The sequence below is a fragment of the Mercenaria mercenaria genome, chromosome 3 (genome assembly GCF_021730395.1).
Source record: "Mercenaria mercenaria strain notata chromosome 3, MADL_Memer_1, whole genome shotgun sequence".
NCBI classification, from domain to species: domain Eukaryota; kingdom Metazoa; phylum Mollusca; class Bivalvia; order Venerida; family Veneridae; genus Mercenaria; species Mercenaria mercenaria.
In genome coordinates this window covers 38,161,413-38,184,059 of record NC_069363.1, presented here as the reverse complement: position 1 = coordinate 38,184,059, position 22,647 = coordinate 38,161,413, and the positions used below count along the sequence as shown (strand labels likewise).

The window sequence follows — 22,647 nt, the reverse complement described above, 5'->3', positions numbered from 1 at the left end:
CTTTGATATTTGGCATGTGATATAAAAGTTTAACTCGCTACAATAATTGACCAAATTATTTCCCTAAAGTCAAAAATGGCCTTACCCCTGTATGTGACATATGCTTACTATAGGCTTTTATATAAGAAACTTTGAAAAATCTTCTTCTCTGAATCAGTAATAGCTAGAGCCTTAATTTTTGGCGTATGATATTGAGTTGTACTGTCTTACTATTGCCCTAGGTTAAAGAATGTGTGTGACGGCTAACATAGAAGAAACCTATCAATACTGGTACCACTACGTTATACAAACACATTTAAAGCCTTAAACACAGGTGAACGCTTTAGGGTCAATGACCCTCTTGTTTATATTATACATTTAATGGGGCATGAATCACATTTTGTGATATCTCTCGTTATAATACTGTAAAAATATGATCATTCCATTGTAGATACTATATATACCTAATAGCCTTGTGGTAGAGCGCCCACTTTTCGTGTCATATCAAAGACGTGAAAAATGGTAGTCTAGTAGCGTTAGGATCCTCGCTTGGCGCTCAGTATTGTATTAAGAGGATAGTTCTAGGACTAATCAGCCTAGTGTCAGTATAATGTGACTGGATGTGCCTGTGCAATATGATTGTCCTCCATAACGACCTGACAGTAGTCAAAACACCAGAAGTCATCTGTTGTTTCTTGGAATATTGTAAGTTACGCCTAGAAAGTTAAGTGACCACTGCACACTGCCATTAAATGGCATTTCTAAATGTTGAAAAACGGAGCCTTGTATTTCAATGTGGTTGCGGCAGTGCCTCCCTGGGAATGAAATTAATGCTTTATCACTTTGATGGGTGGGGGCGGGGTGTTTTGTGATTAAAAATTTTAGAACAGACCGAGCTAGTAATATATATATTTTAATCTCTCGTATATAAATACACAACATAATATAAATATTGCACAAATGTAAAATCCACATAACCATGCTGATGAAAAATTACAAGAACATCACAAATAACTTGGTTATCACAAGAACGCCTATAAAATGAGCCGCACCATGAGAAAACTAACATAGTGAGTTTGCGACCAGCATGGATCCAGACTAGCCTGGTCAGGATCCATGCTGTTCGCTAACGGTTTCTCTAATTGCAATAGGCTTTGAAAGCGTCATTAAAAATATAGCAATAATGCACTAGATTTCAAATCGGAATAATTCTAAAGTTAGAGTGGGTTTACTTAAAGTCATTTCTAAATATTAGTAATTAGGATATAAAACACCCTTATTCAGGGAAAACTTGTTTTCTTTCTATATACAAAACATATACATGTAGTGAAATTAAATACGTGTAGTTAAGGACTATACTATATAAAACGTGGTCCTAAACTAAATCTTCAGAATAAAAGTCACTGCTATAAGGTGTTCCTGAAAATGTATAAATGTATTATTAGAGATAGGTCACATTTTTTACATGATACTGCAATTTTTCTTTGTATTCACGACATGCCTCGTAGTTGCAGGTCGGTTATACTAAAGCACTCCAGCTGTTATTTTAGATGTAGACTCCATCGTCGTCCGCCAACATTTATATTTTGTATATACTATTGAAACTTTTCGTCGGAATGAAGAAAGCTTTCTCCAATCTTTACATGGATATATCTACACTAGTTCATTGTAAAGAATCTTTCATAGAAAATTCGTAGAAATCATTTTATTTCTAATTGTGGAGAATAGTAAAGTTACTGGTGATAAAATAATCTCCATGAATTTTCCACGCAGACTTGTCTGAAGCTTGTCCGTTGTGTTCAGTTGCATAACGAGACTGTCGGATGGAGTAGACCACCATCACACTTAGCCAGCGTCAGCTATAATAAATATGGTCGCGGTTGTTCGCATGTGTCCTCTTTATATGCTGAACTATCAACAGCCGGAGCTACACCCAGTTTTGTCGGAGGTAAGTACTGGGTCGCCAGAGGTAGATGTCGCAGATGGCGGATTCATGAACAACTCGTGTTTCCATGGTGATATCAGGATGATATATGGTGATTACTTCATAATGTTTATTCTTGATTTCGATGGAACATGTTCGAAGCATGATAAGCTAAAAATAGTGTATTTCCATTTTTGTTTTTGGTTAGGTTTAGAGCCACACCGATATAGTTGCCATATAATATATTTCTGTTTATAACATTGTCGCTTATATACCCGGGAGCGTTTATCTGCATTTTGTTAATGTCCAGTTACGCGCAGTCTACAACATTATACGATATTTAGTGGTACGTTGACAAGTTTAATAATTTTTTTCAAGCGGACTTTTGATCAGATTCTATTCTCTCTCTTACAAGTTTCACCATCAGTAAAATAATCATAATACACCCAAAAGCGTACACTGTCACGGCAGATACAAGGTCCTTTCCATTAACGTAGTGGCATGACCAGGCTGATCCGCCATTATTCAGTCTACCATCTTCTTGGGCAGCCTTGAATTGTAGAAGTGCTGTAACTGCCTGGAATACATGAAACAACTGATGACCCTGCCCAATAAAATCAAACTTTCCTGGGGCTCTCTTTTCTGGCAAATGACTGGAGAAGAAAAACAGACATAATACCATAGTTGCCATCCATAGAAAATGACTGCAAAAGGTACTAATTTTGCAATCTTTGTCAATAAAGCAATAGATTAATCTTGAAACAAGAGGTATGCTAGCGAAAGAGGCGTGGATACATCCTGAGGCAAGTTGAATCAGTCGTCGTTTGAACGGATAAGGGCGCCTGTAAAGAAGTTTAGATAAGCAACCGCCTAACGTTACCACCCACGATAAACACACATTCACGGGTAGTGATGTCCGTTCCAAATATTCATACACGTTGTTGGGACATAAAATGTAAAGAAATAATATGCCTTGGCCTAAACTGTAAAACCCAACTCCCGCGTAATCGAGCAAAAAGCAGATGTAGTGGCAGAATGGCGACTTCGAATGAAAAGTATGCGCAAACGCACTCAGAAACGAGTTTGTAGATACGCAAACGGCAAAGAAAATCAATGGCAATGCCTCGCAATCAGTTTGAACATCAGTTGTTTCTAGAATATATAAGATTTTTTGTATGAAAATGACTGTTGCTATTGTATGTGTCCAAATATTAATTGTCTCATTATGAAACTGCAATACGCTCACAACATAGTACAGCCACGACATTCCCGGAAGTCTATATCCCGTAAGTATACCAGGCTCCCTGTATATAACCGGAATATCATGATGATTTCCGAATGATTGCGCTTGGAAAAGTAGTTCCTGCCATTCGGTTTCTTTGAATGTTACCCGTCTGAAAGCTGTTAAACTCATATTACTACAACGTTACCCTAATCATCACAGAAAGCTTCCAGATAATCCCAGCAGACCATCCGTTTCTGAAATAGAAAATATTGCTTTTGATGCTTATTTAGGTAATTTTACCTGATCTCCGTATGTTTTTCAGGTGTTTCCCGGCGGGTGTTTGTTTCAGCAACACTAACAGTCGAAGTATACAGAGGTAGGATACGGAAATTATGTAATCGCACGAAATTTCCCGAGCGTCATTACGGTTTTTTTACCTTAAGAAGATGTATTCGAATACATTTTATATTGTTATTTTCTCTTCATTACATTCTGACTGTGTTTATGTTTCTATAGATAGATTCTTTTATCAAGTGCATAAAGACTGCGATATTCGAGCTGATAATTGTGAAAATAAAAAAAAATGTTAATTGTGAAACCAAAATATGTAGGTTATAATAGAGGTAGTTTGTAAGTTTAAATAAAGAATAAAAACAGATATTTTTATATTATTTACACCAAATGTTAATTAATCATATATATATATATATATATATATATATAAACTTTTTTTCCAAAAATGATATCTTGAAACTTTTTATGAGACAAGTGTCTCATTTTATTTGATTGCCAGTTACTGAACTTTTAAGTAAAATATTTACTTACCTGTGTTATTAAGTCAGTTTCACCCTACTTCCTCATACCCTCTTGTAAAAACTATATGGTCTGAAAACGAGACACCGTGACGAGGTATGTGTGGTTATAACTTATTACGTATTTATGAGCTTCAATTAGAGGCAAAGATTTTAATTTATTAATGAATTGATTTACCCGATAGAATGTATTCATTATTGATCACGATCGATGTCTCCTTTCAGATGGACGTAAGACCTATATTTTCAAACATTGATTTAAAGTTCCATATGAACTATATTTGATGAAACCTACCGATCCATCCGATCAAAGGATACGGCCTGTTTAAACGTCCATAAAAATGTTTGTACTGTTGGTGGTAAAACATATCATTTGTTGTAGCAACAGAGACAGATGCCTATTATCGTTTGGAAATGAAAAAAAAAAGAAATAATCACAAGTAAACTGAAACATTTTAAGCACACAACTTAACTTGAAAAATGTGATTATTATATCCTTTCTACAAGAGGAATCAGCTAGGCAGTCGATTTTTTTAAGTTATTTAAGAATCACAGCACTTCGTAATGAGTCCAAAACTGAAATGCACTATTCCTTTTGTCTACTCGACTTGGGGCAAATAAACATCCATGATTAACAAAAGATAAACATAGTACTAAATGTTGTGAATCATATAGACATTATATCACATGTTTTCTAAAGTTTCATTGATATTGCGACTATACCTTATATTATGTAGCTTAACAGCTGTCGAATAGCTTTCAAGATCATTGTGACAAAAATATCAATGTGTTGTGTTAACTGTGCAAATCCATCTGTTCCTCACTGCGTATTTTTTTTTTTTTAAATATTCGTTACATGTCTTTGCTTTTTTTCCTTTGATAAGGTGTCTGAGATGAAAGGTAGCCTAGTGAAAGAATCTATGTCCCAACGGCAATTCGGAAAAATAGATTCACCATATACATGTATGTCTTTTTGTGAAGAACGACGAATTTATTTAATTCATATACGATGCAAATACCATTTTTACCGAAATTGCTTTCTTCTTCCTTTGTTTTTTTTTTTTTTTTTGGAAAAACGCTGGAATTGTGGAGTTTACGTATTTCTCAGCGTATGGTTATTTCCCAGGTGTATTGAATTGTAACTGATGCATTTATGTAGATCAGAGCATTTAACGTCAAAGAAACGGAGAATGAAATTTTTGTCAAATTACAACAAAATTTATACAATTTCCCAACTGCAATATCATCGATGATCTTGAGTAAGCTTAATAAAACACAAGAAAACTCGTTTTTGGTTGTGCAGAAACTGGTTTAATTTTGGTGTTTTTCATCACTTTCTATTCTCTTTCTTACGTATTTTCTTAAGAAGAGTATGATAACAATACAGCCAATACAATACAAAATAATTGCTGCAAAAATAGTGACGCCATTAGTTTCTTGACATGACCACTTTTTAACATCACGGTGTATAATATCATGATGGGCAGATCGGTACTGCAGCAAAACTGTGTAAGAAATTATTACATGAAATAAACTGTGTCCTTGACCAAAATAGTCAAACAACCCTGGGAATTTCTTTTCAGGTAGATGACTGGAGAAAAAGAAAAGTGAAATAATCATAGTGACAATCCATGAGAGGTGATGGGCCAATGAGCTTATCTCACAACCAGGATCACTGATACAATACATGAAACGTAAGGTCATTGGTATACCACCAAACACTGCATGCAAGCCTCCTGCGCCTAGCTGAATTAATCTCCTCTGAAATGGATAAGGCCGTTTGTAAAACAGTTTTGCGACACAGCAACCTGTCATTACAACCCAGGATAGAAAGACATTATAAGGGAGATAGATCCAATCCAAATATTTATAAATATCATGAGGACTGGAAATGAAGAAGAATAAAATACATTTGCCTAATCCGTATATTCCTACACCAGCGTAATCCATCAGTAAACACACATAATGACATAGTGGCGACTTGGAAAGAAAAGTATGTGCAACGACGCTAAGAAATGTACTAATGATCACGCATGCGCTAAAAGCAACCAATGGAAGGGCTTCACAGTCCGCTTTGAGTTCAAACGTGTGCAGAATGTCATATAGCCTAAATATAAAAATGCAACAAGCTACTGTATGTGTCCAGATGTTAACGGTCTCATTATGTAGTTGGAATATACTAGCTATATAGTAATGCCAAGGCTTCCCCGGTTGTCTGTATCCACTTAAGATGCCTGGTTCCCGGTATAGTGGAAGAACGTCTTGATGGCTTAATGTCCGCTGCTTGGGGAACAGTTTCCTAAACCATACGAACGCTGCCATCGTCGATTTTCTCATCCTGTATATAACAATAAAAAATATAAATATGACAAAAAGAAGAAGCTCTGAATACACATAAAGATAGAATGCATTATCATTTGCCAGCCGTATCCATGGATACTGCTTCTACGAATGTTTACACATACACACATGATGCTATCTTCTTTGAGATAGAAAAAAAACATGTTTTGACGAACCTAAACAAAAACGTTCAAACTTAACTATATGACTAATTTGATATCTTACCTTTATATGTTACTGCACTCCATTCTTAACTTTGTTAATGCAAGTAAACTTTGTATTAAATATGACTGATATATAGTTCATTTAACGATAGGAAGTAGCACACGTACATTGTGTATAAAACTATATGAAAGTATTTCCATGTATATTACATCAGCATATCAATACTGTCACTAAGATTAGGTTCTAAACATTGTTCACGAAATTACATGTTCAAGATCAGGTATTTATTAAAATCGATCCCTTCTCCTCTCAACTGTGCAACTTTAATATTTAAATTAAATACTAAACCGCGAAACATTTCCTTTATAAATTACATGTAGGTCATGGTCAAGTGGAATCGATAACTATTTGTATATATACATTACTTAATAGAGGGCTTAATCATTCTATCATTTTTTTGATCACAGATCAATGGAAACAATTTGAAAAAAAAACCTTTTGTTTCGCGAAAGCCTTTAATAATTTTCTATCCACTGACCTTTTTTTCTCAAAAGTGAGAAATTTATCGCCATGTTTCCAAATAAAATCTGCCGGTTAGGACAACGAAGAAAACGTATTTAGCGTGTTCACAGTGTTTAAGTATTGTATCTTGTTCTTTATGTATATACAGTTACAACAGTTTCGCGCTGAGCCATTGGGAGCTGTTTAAAAAAAAAATCTGTAGAATTAATGTATAACGCCACCGGGTTTTCGTCTTTGTAAATTTAACAAAAGTTCATACGTTTTATTCGAATCTCTATTATCTATTTTGCAACAAGTTGCAGTTATAGAAGTCTGTCTTTATCATCATAAATGCCTATAATTGCACGCGTACAGTTTTAGACTTCCTTACATAATAGTATGATTGCAACTACAATGTATTTAGTTTTAGTCATTATGGTCACCTGTGCGTATGATCTTAGACTAAAATCACCATCAGTGCCTGGAATTGTACGGAATATTACCACCAAATGCCTACATTTGCCTGAAGTCTTAGGCTTTTACTTCACCAAACTTGTACTGAATTATCACCGATTACTACATATGCACGCCTAATACTTACTCACCAATGCCTATAAATGCACACGCACATACTTAGACATTCTTATCACCAACGCGTACATGTACGTTGTCTTGCGTTTTGTTGTCAACAATGCCTATAAATGCACGCAAACAGACATCGACTTTATTGTCTCGGATGCCTACAGACTGTGTGAGACTTTATTAACACTAGTGCCTGTAATAGAACGCCAACAGACCAACACATTTGTACTGAGTAGCCTACATTGTATGGTATCTCTGAAAAAGGATTATCCGTGAAGGAATAGCTTATAGAACATTACATAGGTGTGCAGGTAACATTGCAATCAATATTGAATTAATTTTAACTAAAGCATCTTTTGGTTTGTTCATTCACGCATTGCTATGCATACATTAGTATATTTTGTTCCTATATCGATGGATTGTACATGTTGAAGCTATATCAATAAATTACTATTCTGTTCTGTTCTGTATCAGCAATGCCTACAGTCCTATGTTTTTTTAACAGGTTGCACTGTCTGGGATACACACACATTGTGACAAACCCCAGCAACAACGCTTTTTACGTGATTTTGCCGTATTACTGGTTCCATTTTACTTCCAGAAAAATATGGATACTGTTTAATTATATTTCAATTAAAAACAAATCCTTACCCTTCCGGCAGACGCATTCATGTAGAATACAATGCTATTTACATTGAATTATTATTCAACTCCGAGAGCGTGTGACAATCAAGCACGTAAAGAACAATCGATAGGACAAAATCGATTGTAGAGCAATAAATCGGTACATTTAAATATTTAAATAGTGCTCTGTATTGTGTATTGTACTTGTTAAACACAGTACATTGTAACAAGAATTCAGTTAAATACTTTTAAACAATTTTAACTATGAGACGGATATGCACAAAGGTATTGTTTTCTTTGTAAAAAAAAATGTTTTAAGATCAGATTTTATTACTGTCATGCCATGTTTATCTATGACTTTTGATATCTTTTAACAAGGACGTCGATTTTAAGCTCAATATGTTCTCTGAATAAAAGGCGTTTATTCTCTAAAACGGTGATCTGTTGCATGTTTTTTTTGTCGGGTTCAAAACTTAGGTCATATGGTGCCCAGCCAGTTAGCTTTAATAATGCAGGAAGAACCAAACTTTAACTCTTCCTCGCATGAGATAATTTTACCCTTCAAGCTGGGGAAAAGGGCAAGTAAGTCAAAGTCAGCGACGTTCAAGCTAGAAATATATTATTACAGTGGTAGAGATAAGCATAGATTTTTTTTCAAGTCTTTTTCCTGTTAATACTAGTATATATGTTGTTTTAAGATAATGTTTTATCAATCAAATTAGATAAATTATTTCAGATATGTGTATATCTGTGCAACAGTTGTCTCCACAGAGCTTCGTAATGTAATACAATCTCGTACAATTATTATTATTAATAATAAAATAATGATGATGATGATGATGATGATGATGATGATGATAATGATGATGATATCTTTATTTAAGGGGATAACATATTTGGCTATAGCCAGTCTAACGTATGGTGCTCTAACATAATAATGTAAAGATTCATCCTTAGTATGTAACATAGACAACGAAGTGAAATTGAATATAGGCCTAATGCTGAGGAATACAGTCACATATCAACTGTCCCTTTTATCAAAGACACGTGGCAGTGCACTTCTAGTTTATACAGTCCTCTGAGATACATCCTCATTCATCAGCGGTTTAAGATAAGTTGAGATTGAAGGGCTGGTCACTTAGCTGGTGTTCTAATGTCAAGTCTCACATCAGTTGCAGGATGGATTCATTTCATTTATCCTTAAAGTGCTTGTGCTCCAACCTCATAGTTTTTGCACAATGTTGTCCATTTTAGAAATCATTATTTACAGCTGTTGCAACTTTTTATCTCATACGTCCGCAATAAACCTTTATGACAGGAACATCAGAGAAAACGTCATTCTAGCTTATTTAGTCTTTTTCATAGGCGGAATTTCAACGGGAGCTAGAAGATGCTGGAGACCGGCTTGTTGCCGTTGATTTCACTGCTGATTGGTGTACAAAAAATGATCATGTGACGAAAAGACTCAACAACGTCATGTATCAGCCGGAATTCTCAGAAGTCGTTTTTCTCCAGGTAGACGTTGATGATAATGAGGTAGGTGTAAAGCATATTAAACCTTTTATTGTAACTTGCAGGCTGCTTCCTATCATTGTTCCGAAATAATTATATACTGGCAAAACGTAAGACTCAAAGCAGTAAAATCAATATAAGGAACTTCAAACATGTTGTGACCAATTTAGCAGTAAGAATTTTTTTTTTTTTTTTTTTTTTTTGTAATATATTTTTATTTCCAATAAATACAGCACATTTACAACAAATACATCAGTGACAGTTTATTTCTTTTCAATATTGATAAACAAGTACACTCTCAATTAATCTTCAATATTCATTTTATTTTTATTATATATGTCTATATTATTGGAAAAATGTGATAAAAAAGGAAGAGAGTAAAAAAAGTAAATTAAAGGAGAGAAAGGAAAAGAATGGGGGAAAAAGAAGAATAATTATATACTGGAAAAACGTAAGACTCAAAGCAGTAAAATCAATATAAGGAACTTCAAACATGTTGTGACCAATTTAGCAGTAAGAATTGTTTGTTTGTTTTTGTTTTTATTTTGTAATATATTTTTATTTCCAATAAATACAGCACATTTACAACAAATACATCAGTGACAGTTTATTTCTTTTCAATATTGATAAACAAGTACATTCTCAATTAATCTTCAGTGTTCATTTTATTTTTATTATATATGTATATATTATTGGAAAAATGTGATAAAAAAAGGAGGAGAGTAAAAAAAAAGTAAATTAAAGGAGAGAAAGGAAAAGAATGAAAAAAAAAGAAGAATAATTATATACTGGCAAAACGTAAGACTCAAAGCAGTAAGATCAATATAAGGAACTTCAAACATGTTGTAACCTATTTAGCAGTAAGAATCGTTTGCTAAATTACTGAAACGATTTTCTGCAGCATCAATTGAATTTTTCATTGTTCTTAAGCCTACCCCCGTACCATCTAGGTTGTTGCACTTGTTTCAGATAGACCATGACCTTAATCCTTATTTTCACAATCATGTCCCTAAACCTTAATTCATTTTTATTAATAGCATTGCTACTGTCTTATTTAGTTATTTACATATTGCAAAGTTTGTTATTGATTTGTTTCAATTTTTATTGCATTTGTTGAACGCTTTCTGTGAATGATACAAAAACAGGAGGGTGTTTTTAAAATGCAAATTCAGCATTATGTATGTCCACTTCTACATGTACCTTGAATTCTCTGAAACGCTTTATTTCAGGACACACCTGCATTCTGCAAAGTTGACTTTCTCCCGACAGTCCAGTTTTACAGATATGGACAAAAGGTGATGTTAAACATATACATGTACATTTGTTTTTGGGGAACTTAATGGATGCAATAGATCTACACTGCAAGAACGTGCTTACTTTTAACTAAATGAGTCCATGCGACCGAGTGAAATGTCAACACTGTTTATAAGTCAGTGTACATTGGTATCTCAGAAACACACATTTTTTAGTTTACTATATATATGTGTATGCAATTATTATTATCTCGTCACTTCCATTGATTCAAACACGGTCTCACGACAAGGCAGATAAAATGTCGTGGGGCCTCCCTGGCCGAGTGGTTACGGTCGCTGACTTGAAATCACTTGTCCCTCACCGATGTGGGTTCGAGCCTCGCTCGGGGCGTTGAATTCCTCATGTGAGGAAGCCATCCAGCTGGCTTTTGGAAGGTTGACCCGGGTGACCACTCGTGATGAAATAATGCACGGAGGGGCACCTGGGGTGTTCTTCCACCATCAAAGCTGGAAAGTCGCCACATGACCTACATCCCAACAAAAAAAGTCATATTGACTCGTAGGCGGAGCCAAAACACTTATTTACCTCCAGCAGTGACACCTCACTGTTGTGGTGTCATCGTACACAATTCCAGACCTAAACCGCGGCTGCAATTTTTTGGATTTGATTATACTCTGTTCCCCAGGTCGAAATAAATTGTAAAGAAAATTGCTCGATATCAAGGGCCGCAATGGAAATACGAGATAATTTCTATCTCTTTTTTTTTGTTTGTTTTATTGTATATGACATGGCTTTATTTAACATAATACTTGTTGGTTGTTATATATACTGCCACGAATGTGTAAATTGTACACAGAAATAAATCTATATATCTATCTGTTATCCGCATATCAACCGAAACTAGAAGGTACAAGCTCGTTTAAATGGGTCAACCGTGTTGATGTACTTATAAAATCGACTGGCCCCGTTTATAGGTTGGTCAGGGCTACGATATGTATTGTATTTTGCTATCCAAATATTTCTATAAAAGGCTTCTTCCCCTTCCGTTTGGGTCCGTCTATGTTTACAAACTCGTTTGTTTATTTTATGGACTGTATTATATTATAATGATTGTGTATGTTTCAACTACAGAAAAATGACATGCGTACCGATTTTCACAAGAACTATAACTCTTTCTGTGTTAATCAACTTTTTGTAGCATATAGACTACAGTGATTTGACTTCGGAAAAAACAACGATAATAATAATACCTTTTATAATGCTTCCACGCATTCCCTGTGAACAATGTAAAGCCATAATTTGATACAAATCTTTACAGTAGTACATTATATCCAACTGAATAGATCTAGAAGAATGTCATACGCTTTCAATACCGGTATTTTTCAATGATTACTTTCATACATGTAGAATAATATGTATGGGCTCAATCAATTATGTGGCTTTTATGGGTGAAATAGTTACCCCGTTGAATACTTTTGGCAACTTTCGTTTAAAATGTGGACTAAAATACTCTTGTGTTATTTGATATAAGTTTTTTTATTTCTCTAAAAGTCTAATTTGTTCAAATTTCTGTTTTAGGTTTCAGAGATATATGAAGATACCATAGACAACCTTACATCTGTTTTGCGGCTTCACAGATAACGTAAATGATCGTTACTTCGTCCACAAGCTGAGTGGACAATAGACATGAGCAACGATTTGTTCAGTTTTGATCATAGTCGTGATCATTCAAAGAACTTGTGTACTTCAACGGTTTTTTATTTGTTGATTTGTTGATTGAAATCTGTATTGTTTGTAAAAGTAAGTGCGTTTTATTTTACGACTGAAAGCATGTTTGATAACAACCAATTTGTATAATATATATCTAATTAAACCGGGTTCATAATTATATTTGGAGTTTATTTTATTTTTCACTTACATAATTTAACTAGAGTTATATTGTTTTGATGTTAGTAAGGGTTTTCCCTTTTGAGACTTTGATTACTAATTTTTTTGTACGACAGAGCATTATTTATTTATTACTTCAAAATTTCCACTTTCTAACAAAAAAAATACAATCTTGATACTTAACTCAAAATTTGAACTAAATATTTCACTCAGTATCTGAAAATGTTTTTACCTGGTTCGAGCCGTTAAGTTCGAAACATAAAGTACCCGTACAATGTAGGGATAACGCATGTTTTTTCATGTTATAACGTCTGCAGAATCCCGAGGGATTGGTTGGTGCCCGAGCCCGTAGGGCGAGGGTACCTTCGTATCCCGAGGGATTCTGCAGATGTTATAACATGAAATGAACATGCGCTAACGCTATTCTAGCATAAAACGCGGAAAAAATACTAATAAATGAATAATCCTACCTCAACGTCATGAAATTTCCATGAAATGTGCGGGAATGTCTGAGTTGTTTTTTACGTTGACGTCATTTTGTTTTGAATTATCCGTTTTGGGACCGAATGACGTTTACGCTTTGCCACGGAACTCGCATATATAAAAAGGTGTTATAACAGCACGTGAGCGCGAGAATCTCTCTGTTACACGGCTACTAAACGCTAGCGCCACCACCAAATTATGGTGATAAGGAAAAGAGCTATCGACATTTCCGTGGTGCAGCTATCGCCCGTTTCTATTTGTAAACACGTGAGTAAAATTTATATTTTATCTTATATTTTTATTGATAGAACTTTTTTCGAAAATCGGAGAATGTAGTTCCGTGTAACAACACTTTTACTACAGGTTGGCTGTTATTTCATTAAAATATTATGCAAATTGTAGTGCCAGGAGCTTTTCTCCCGAATCTGACAGTGGCATATTTTCATATCGGTCAGTATTCGAACACCATTCCGATGAATAGACACACTATAAGAACATACCTGCGCATGCAAATGGTGTAGAAATGAATTACACGTATTCCCATACATCAAAGAATTACGAAAAACACAGTAAAAAGTTAAAACACGACTTTTTTCGAAAGTGGTGGCGTTATCACTCAAGTGGTGGCGCTATACTGTAGTGGTGGCGCTGTTGTATATGACTAGTGGCTAATATATTTAATTTTAATATATGAAAATGTCTGTCTGCAAGCCACGGAAATTTCTACAATAATCGATGATATCAACCTATCCCACACTATACTAAAATTACGTTACACAACAAAATACATACATAAAATAATCTACATATATATTGATTCAGCTTGTACAACTAAGCTCTATTGATTAATCATATTTAATCGATTGGAATTGAAAATGTACTGTATTCACTTTTCAGAAAGAATTTTGAAAGTAAGGTCTTTTGTTTACAATGACATGCAAAAGACGTATAAAAACAAAGGGAAGTAATTTTCAGAATATTAATATAAAAATAAATTCTACAATATCTTCAAATTATTGCCTGGATACAAATCTTCGTTTGAGATAAAGGTATTGCTACTATTTTTCTTGACCCGAATTTAAAGTACACTTACGTTTGTATTTAAGTACACTATTTAAAGGTAAGAAATAATTCTACATTAACATTTTAAACAAAGGAAAATATTTACTTTGACTACACGAGTCCCAAGGGTCTGTGAGTATTTTTTTTTCTTGGATAGAGAATGTTTCATAAAGGTATATAAACTATGATCGTGTTTTTCTTTCTTTAATAACATAATTATTTGCAGGAAAATTATCAGTTAGAAAAAATATTGTGTTTGTTTTGTTCCGGACGCGTCAGCAGTTCGTGTTATTGAATGTCGTAACAGCACCACCACTACTGTATAGCGCCATCACTAGAGTTATAGCGCCACCACGTTTAAAAATCCTGGTATATTTCTTCCAACCCGAGATTCTATTATTCATGGTGTGTGCGTATATAATTATTTATCATTTCTGCAGCATTTGCATGCGCAGGTATGTTCTTACAGTGTGTCTATTCATCGGAATGGTGTTCGAATACTGACCGATATGAAAATGTGCCACAGTCAGATTCGGGAGAAAAGCTCCTGACACCACAATTTGCGTAATATTTTAATGAAACAACAGCCAGCCTGTAGTAAAAGTGTTGTTACACGGAACTACATTCTCCGATTTTCGAAAAAAGTTCTATCAATAAAAACATAAGATAAAATATAAATTTTACTCACGTGTTTACAAATAGAAACGGGCGATAGCTGCACCACGGAAATGTTGATAGCTCATTTCCTTATCACCACAATTTGGTGGTTGCGCTAGCGTTTAGTAGCCGTGTGTTAACACACGTTTTCTCTCCTGTTAAAACACCCCCGAAATGTGACAATAACAGCAGTTTTATGCTAGAATACATAAACATGCAGGTATATATGTTCTGGCTACAGTCTGAAATCTGGAGTAGCTTTAGCGGCCAGTGAAGGTCAAACATGGATGTTAGGTAGGGTAATTTTTAGTATATATAGATAGCATCCCTTGCGGTGAGTACCTACGAGTACCAAATATGAATGCCTAGGTAAATGAATCCACATACATTTTCCACTAACGACTTCCAAGCTCAGATGTAAAGCAGAAGTACGATTTACTAGCCGCCATTATATTGATACAGATGTTTAGATCCTGGCCAAGATTAGTTGTATTTGGTGATCCGTGGATAGCATCAGAGGGTCTTATAAGATGACCAAACAGCGTTCACTTGTAGAGAACTAAGTGCACTACTGTGTAATGTTGAGCTTTCCTGTAACGTCGTCTTCACGTACTTTTATTACAACATCATATTATTTTGGATGGTGTTATAATGTAGGGATAACGCATGTTTTTTCGTGTTATAACGTCTGCAGAGTCCCGAGGGATTGGTTGGTGCCCGAGCCCGTAGGGCGAGGGTACCAACGTATCCCGAGGGAGTCTGCAGATGTTATAACACGAAATGAACATGCGCTAACGCTATTCTAGCATAAAACTCGGAAATAATACTAATAAATGAATACATCCTATCTCAACGTTATTAAATTTCCATGAAATGCGCGGGAATGTCTGAGCTGTTTTTTACGTTGACGTCATTTCGTTTTGAATTATCCGTTTTGAGGCCGAATGACGTTTACGCTTTACCACGGAACTGGCATATATAAAAAGGTGTTATAACAGCACGTGAGCGCGAGAATCTCTCTGTTAACACACGTTTTCTCTCCTGTTAAAACACCCCCGAAATGTGACAATAACAGCAGTTTTATGCTAGAATACATAAACATGCAGGTATATATGTTCTGGCTACAGTCTGAAATCTGGAGTAGCTTTAGCAGCCAGTGAAGGTCAAACATGGATGTTAGGTAGGGTAATTTTTAGTATATGAGCCGCGCCATGAGAAAACCAACATAGTGGGTTTGCGACCAGCATGGATCCAGACCAGCCTGCGCATCCGCGCAGTCTGGTCAGGATCCATGCTGTTCGCTAACAGTTTCTCCAATTTCAATAGGCTTTAAAAGCGAACAGCATGGAGCCTGACCAGACTGCGCGGATGTGCAGGCTGGTCTGGATCCGTGCTGGTCGCAAACCTACTATGTTGGTTTTCTCATGGCACGGCTCATATATAGATAGCATCCCTTGCGGTGAGTACCTACGAGTACCAAATATGGATGCCTAGGTAAATGAAACCACATACATTTTCCACTATCGACTTCCAAGCTCAGATGTAAAGCAGAAGTACGATTTACTAGCCGCCATTATATTGATACAGATGTATAGATCCTGGCCAAGGTTAGTTGTATTTGGTGACCCGTGGATAGCATCAGAGGGTCTTATAAGTAATAGTTATAGTATGTGTGAGAGTGTGTTACCAGGATATATCAGAGCTAGGGGTACATCGAGGGTATTTTTCTCTGCACATATCGTCGAGGCCGGTAGGCCGAGACAGATATGTGCAGAGAAAAATACCTCAACGTCATTAAATTTCCATGAAATGCGCGGGAATATCCGAGTTATTTTTTCACGTTGACGTCATTTCCATTTGAATTTTCCGTTTTGTGGCCGTAATACGTTTACGCTTTGCCACAGAACGCGCATATATAAAAAGGTGCTATAACAGCACGTGAGCGCGAGAATCTCTCTGTTAACACACGTTTTCTCTCTTGTTAAAACATCCCCGAAAAGTGACAATAACAGTACATACAATGTATTTATACGTATAAGCATGCGTGTGCTCGTGTGTGTAAATGCATGTGTGCTTGTGTGTGCTTTTGTGTGTGTGTGTGTGTTTGTTTGTGTGTGCTTGCGTGTGTGGGTGAGTGTATGTCCATTACTTAAAAAAGTATACCGACAAGTGTAAATGTGTGTGTGTGCATGTGTACTTGCATGTGTGCGTGTGTGTGTGTGTGTGTGTGTGAATCTGGTAAGATAAAGTTACCTCAAAGTGTACTAATATACTAAGTGTGGAAGTCAAATCCATATTTAATGAACACGTGACAGTCACATTCCATAAAATATCAAAAAACCATTTATATAAACCGTACTCTACCAATGATACGTATTTATTATAACAGTTGGTACTAAAAACCATACTAATAGATAAAGTTGGAACTAAAAACCATACTAATAGACACATGATAGATTTGTGAAGTTGGCACTAATCCTGCCTGGTTCATGTCTAAAAAGGATGTACTAAGAAAGTTAAAGAAAAAAGAATACTAGTAGCATACAGGTGCATTAAAAAAATATTTAAGATAGTGGATAATTTAATACTTCAGATCAGACCTAGAGCAACATGGTTAATACCAACTTCCTAAAAAACAATTTACCCTCATAGCATTTCAGAAAGTGATTAAAAGTAATCAAATTTAGTAGAAAAAAAGTCTAAAATTCTATTCTAGAATGTTAGTTAAAATAAGTGTCATATTGGACGTGGCCATCCCACAGTCAAAGCAAATGTTTAATTCGTGTAAACGCTGGCTAAGAAGAGGAACAACTTTGAAATAATTAATTGAATGCATGTTAGTAAGAGACACTTCTGTGTTCATTATGTATGCAATAGTTATGGTTTATACACAGCAGTTGCATATCATTATTTCACGATTTCTGCTTCATGATTTCACGATTTCCACTTCATGAATTCACGAATTCACGATTTCTGCTTCCTGATTTCACGATTTCCACTTCACGAATTCACAATTTCACGAATCCACGATTTCACAATAAAACTTCACGATTTCATGATTTCACGATTTCTGCTTCATGATTTCACGATTTCCACTTCATGAATTCACGATTTCTGCTTCCTGATTTCACGATTTCCACTTCACGAATTCACGATTTCACAATAGAACTTCACGATTTCATGATTTCACGATTTCCACTTCATAAATTCACGATTTCTGCTTCCTGATTTCACGATTTCCTGATATCACGAGTTCACGATTTCACGACAAAAACTTCACAATTTCTTGATTTCCACTTCTTGAATTCACGATTTCACGATAAAACTTCACGATTTCATGATTTCTTGATTTCACTTGTTCTATTTGGCCAATCCATTCCGTTACTATCCATTCAATGAAGTGTAAACGTAATGAATGGTCTGGGTTACAGAGGATGAGTTTATACTCCTGCATACGTCTGTGTGGAGGTTGGGGAGGGATATTGGTGCCTGTACCAACACAGTATTGGGTACTTTCAACACTAAAACATGTATGAACAAAATAAGATGCCCAAGTAGCTTTACTGTTTTAGACAATTCCAAAATATATAAGTATGTTTATTATGCCCACGCCATTTATGGCGACGGAGCATGAAGCCTTGCAGTTGTCCGTTCGTCAGTCCTATTTTGGAATCCGTCATTCCGTCCATAGACACATTGGTTTCTGTTCATTTAAAAGAGAATGCTTGCATGGATTGAATTTATATTTTGTATGTATATCCTTTCCACGCCTGTAACGTCTAAGCCGCTTTTTTAAGTTTTAAACGGCCCTCGTGGTAAGGCCGTACTCTGATCAACTCAGTTTGCATACCATTTACACAGCAGATGGCAATAGCTTACAGGTGAATAAGATGCATCGCTTTTTATTTAATAGCACAAAGATGAGGAGCTTACTAAAACCGAAAAAAAGGGTCTGGAACAGTTTCACATTTTAAGCAATAGTGCATTCTAAAAGTATTGTTTGTAAGTCTATTTCCTCATCAGTTGAGGCATTTTCGGCCAGTTTTCACTTTCAGTACCTAAACCTGGTTGTACATTTATATAACACGCCATCTTACATGTAGCGAATATGGTGAAATCGTGAATTCGTGAAATCGTGAATTCATGAAGTGGAAATTGTGAAATCGTGAATTCGTGAAGTGGAAATCGTGAAATCGTGAATTCATGAAGTGGAAATTGTGAAATTGTGAATTCGTGAATTGGAATCGTGAAATCGCGAAACCGTGAAATCGTGAAGTTTTGTCGTGAAATCGTGAATTCGTGAATTCATGAAGTAGAAATCGTGAAATCGTGAATTCGCGAAACCGTGAAATCGTGAAGTTTTATCGCGAATTCGTGAAGTGGAAATCGTGAAATGAGGAAGCAGAAATCGTGAATTCGTGATTACATGAAGTGGAAATCGTGAACATGAAGCAGAAATCGTGAAATAATGAAGTTGAAATGTCACCACGGGTTTTTCGTAGTACGTGTGGTGACTGACTTCTGCCATGTTAGCGCGTTTAAAGAACTAATTAGCCCGCTAACATGTTAAATTCTTGACCTGGCGTGTTTACGTCCTCACAAATATCTCATATGTCGTAATTTCGCGCTAAATTTATCCTTCTCGTGCAACAAGCTAAATGTTGACGGACGACAGACAGACGACAGACGACGGACGTCGGACATCGAGCGATCAGAAAAACTCACCTGAGCATTGCTCAACGTCTGTCGTCTGTCGACCGTCAGCATTTAGTTTGTGTATGCGAAAGAGACTGTATTTTTCAATTGATCTTCATGAATTTTTGTCAGAATGGTTACCTTGATAAAATCTAAGAGGAGTTTGAAAATGGATCATCTGAGATCAAAAACTAGGTCACTAGGTCAAATCAAAGAAAAACATTGTGTATGCGATAGTGGCTGTATTTTTCAATTGATCTTCATGAGTTTTTGTCAGAATGATTACCTTGATAAAATCTAAAAGGAGTTCGAAAATGGACTATCTGGAGTCAAAAACTAGGTCTCTAGGTCAAATCCAGGAAAAAGCTTGTGTATGCGATAGAGGCTGTATTTTTCAATTGATCTTCATGAATTTTTGTCAGAATGATTGCTTTGATGAAATCTAGGATGAGTTTGACAATGGGTCATCTGGGGTCAAAACCTTGGTCACTAGGTCAAATCAAAGAAAAATCTTGTGCTTGTGTATGCGATAGAGGCTGTATTTTTCAACTGATCTTCATGAAATTTGGTCAGAATGATTACCTTGATAAAATCTAGGCCGAGTTTGAAAAAGGGTCATCTGGGGTCAAAAACTAGGTCACTAGGTCAAATCAAGGAAAAACCTTGTGTATGAGATAGAGGCTGTATTTTTCAATTGAGGTTCATGCATTTTTGTCAGAATGATTTTCTTGATGAAATCTAGGCAAAATTTGAAAATGGGTCATCTGGGTCAAAAACTAGGTCACTAGGTCAAATCAAGGAAAAACCTTGTGTATGAGATAGAGGCTGTATTTTTCAAATGATCTTCATGAAATTTGGTCGGAATGATTACCTTGATGAAATCTAGGCCGAGTTCGAAAATGGCATCTGGGGTCAAAAACTAGGACACTAGGTCAAATCAAGGAAAAACCTTGTGTATGCAATAGGGGCTGCATTTTATACCGTATCGTCATGAAATTTGATCAGAATGTTTGTCTGGATGAAATCTAGGCCAGATTTGAATATGGGTCATCTAGGGTCAAAAACTAGGTCACCCGGTCAAATTAAAATAAAACCTTGTGTACGCAATAGGGGCTGCATTTTACACTGGATATACATAAAATTTAGTCAGAAAGATTGCCGTAATGAAATCTAGGTCAGATTAGAATATGGGTTATCTGTGATTAAAAACTAGGTCACTAGGTCAAATCAAAGAAAAACCTTGTGTATGCGATAGAGACTGTATTTTTCAATTGATCTTCATGAAATTTGGTCAGAATGATAGCCTTGATGAAATTAAGGTCAGTTTTGAGTACAGATCATCTGGGATTAAAAACTAGGTCGCTAGGACAAATCAAAGAAAAAGGTTTTGTATGCGATAGGTTCGTGAAATTTAGTCAGAATGATTGCCTTGATCAAATCTAGGTCAAGTTCGAATGTAGGTTACCTTGGCTTAAAAACTAGGTCACTATGTCAAATTGAAGAAAATACTTGTTTACACTTCAAAAGACCACATTTTTGGACCAATCTTAATGAAAATTGGTCAGAATATTTGTTTCCATGAAATCACTATGTCAAACATGTATACACTGTTATGGTGTGTTTCTCAGGTGAGCGACCTAGGACCATCTTGGCCCCTTGTTTCTGTTCTAGTGCCGGTGGTATTAGCGAGGAATATCATACCAAATATCACCTGTGTTTGCACAACTGTTGTCCACTGACTTTGGGGCACTGAAATGGTAGTGCACATGCGCAATATTCATTATTTTTAGGGGTACTAAGTAGGTCTCAAACAATTATAGCACAGATCCCTTAAATTGCAAACCACAGTTTTCTTTTCACAGGCAAAAGAAAAGTTAGTCTGTATATTGGTAAAAGTACTGTTTTTACAAAATGAATCAACGTCTGAATCATTTATTTGGCCATGTTTTGAATACTGAAATCAAAGGCCTGAGGGGCCTGAGAGTCGGCTAATGATTGATGCACTGGTAGTATAGTCTACCAGTTTCAGTTTGTTTTTATTTATTTTTTTTTTCCAACTTAACAAAGATTTTGTTACAATAGATGAAACTGACATTCAATCGATGCCCAGTAAAACTTTGATTGACATTATACAAGTATTTAAACCCAATATATTTCTCTAAAATTGAAGAGAGGTTCGCAAAAATAAAAATGTTGAAAGTACAAACTACAATTTTACAGCTGACACTAAGATACTGCCCATGACTATATATATATTTTTCCAGTAAACATTTGCCTCCGGCATTACCAAAACAGGCAATTATCGGCTGGTATATATTCGCACACGGTAAAATTTGAATATGACAATTTATATGTTAAAATCAATAAGTTATAGCGCGGATTGTCACATACAACTTGTAACGGATGGACGAAAGAACTGTTCAGATATTTTAAAGATAACTGGCCTGGCAATAACCGTGTCACACGCTAGGTATTGTTCAATGATATTATAAGTGATGTGAATTTAAAGTAAACTTACTTTTGCGTTTAAAGATATGTAATTGCTGCTGAGTGTCAATATATAGTTTCATGAATGTTTACACTGACAGAAAAATTGCGCATTCGAAACTAAGGGAAGTTACTCGGAGTAGCTACCAATTTCGGAAAAGATAACCGATATAAATAAATGCAGTTCTTTTTTAGTCAAAACCATCATTTATTCTATTTCAGACCTGTTAACCCCTTCAAAACCATGTCAGTAGTCCCCAAGTCCATGCACTTTCAATTATCCATTTTGATTCATGTAGACAGGCAGGCCCAGACTGGGCTGAAAAATGTTTGAGCCATTTTTACGTGGTCGGTAGCAGGGTGGGTGTGGGGAGGGGTGTTGCTTCCCGCTTTGAACTGCAGTCAGATTTTGAAATGGGCATTGTGGCAGGTGGTAAAAGGGAAAATGTATCAAACTG

At 35.6% G+C, this 22,647-nt stretch overlaps 2 protein-coding genes across 3 annotated transcripts; one reads left to right on the top strand and one right to left on the bottom strand.

Annotated features, from left to right (window-relative positions):
• Window positions 1-882: 882 nt before the first annotated feature.
• On the bottom strand, window positions 883-6,820 carry LOC123525039 (membrane progestin receptor alpha-like). 2 transcript variants are annotated; one of them, XM_045303717.2, is made up of 3 exons: window positions 6,506-6,820; window positions 3,954-6,278; window positions 883-3,382 (listed from the first exon to the last, which is right to left on the bottom strand). In XM_045303717.2, the coding sequence occupies exon 3, from the start codon at window positions 3,315-3,317 to the stop codon at window positions 2,277-2,279; it is 1,041 nt and encodes a 346-aa protein (XP_045159652.2). In that variant the 5' UTR covers window positions 3,318-3,382; window positions 3,954-6,278; window positions 6,506-6,820; the 3' UTR covers window positions 883-2,276. The 2 variants fall into 2 exon arrangements, with proteins under 2 accessions (XP_045159652.2, XP_045159653.2); XM_045303718.2 differs by having other exon boundaries at window positions 4,236-6,278.
• Window positions 6,821-8,278: 1,458 nt separating this feature from the next.
• On the top strand, window positions 8,279-12,808 carry LOC123523569 (thioredoxin-like). The gene is made up of 4 exons (XM_045301229.2): window positions 8,279-8,437; window positions 9,518-9,688; window positions 10,894-10,959; window positions 12,497-12,808. Exons 1-4 carry the CDS (start codon window positions 8,417-8,419, stop codon window positions 12,557-12,559), a joined length of 321 nt encoding a protein of 106 aa, XP_045157164.1. The 5' UTR covers window positions 8,279-8,416; the 3' UTR covers window positions 12,560-12,808.
• Window positions 12,809-22,647: the final 9,839 nt, after the last annotated feature.

Excerpts from the sequence above, each read along its gene's own strand:
- LOC123525039 (XM_045303717.2), bottom strand. The coding sequence starts at position 3,317 with ATGAGTTTAACAGCTTTCAGACGGGTAACATTCAAAGAAACCGAATGG.
- LOC123523569 (XM_045301229.2), top strand. The coding sequence starts at position 8,417 with ATGAGACGGATATGCACAAAG. Across the intron at positions 9,689-10,893 it reads TAGACGTTGATGATAATGAG|GACACACCTGCATTCTGCAA; the intron begins GTAGGTGTAAAG and ends GCTTTATTTCAG. Across the intron at positions 10,960-12,496 it reads TTTACAGATATGGACAAAAG|GTTTCAGAGATATATGAAGA; the intron begins GTGATGTTAAAC and ends TTTCTGTTTTAG.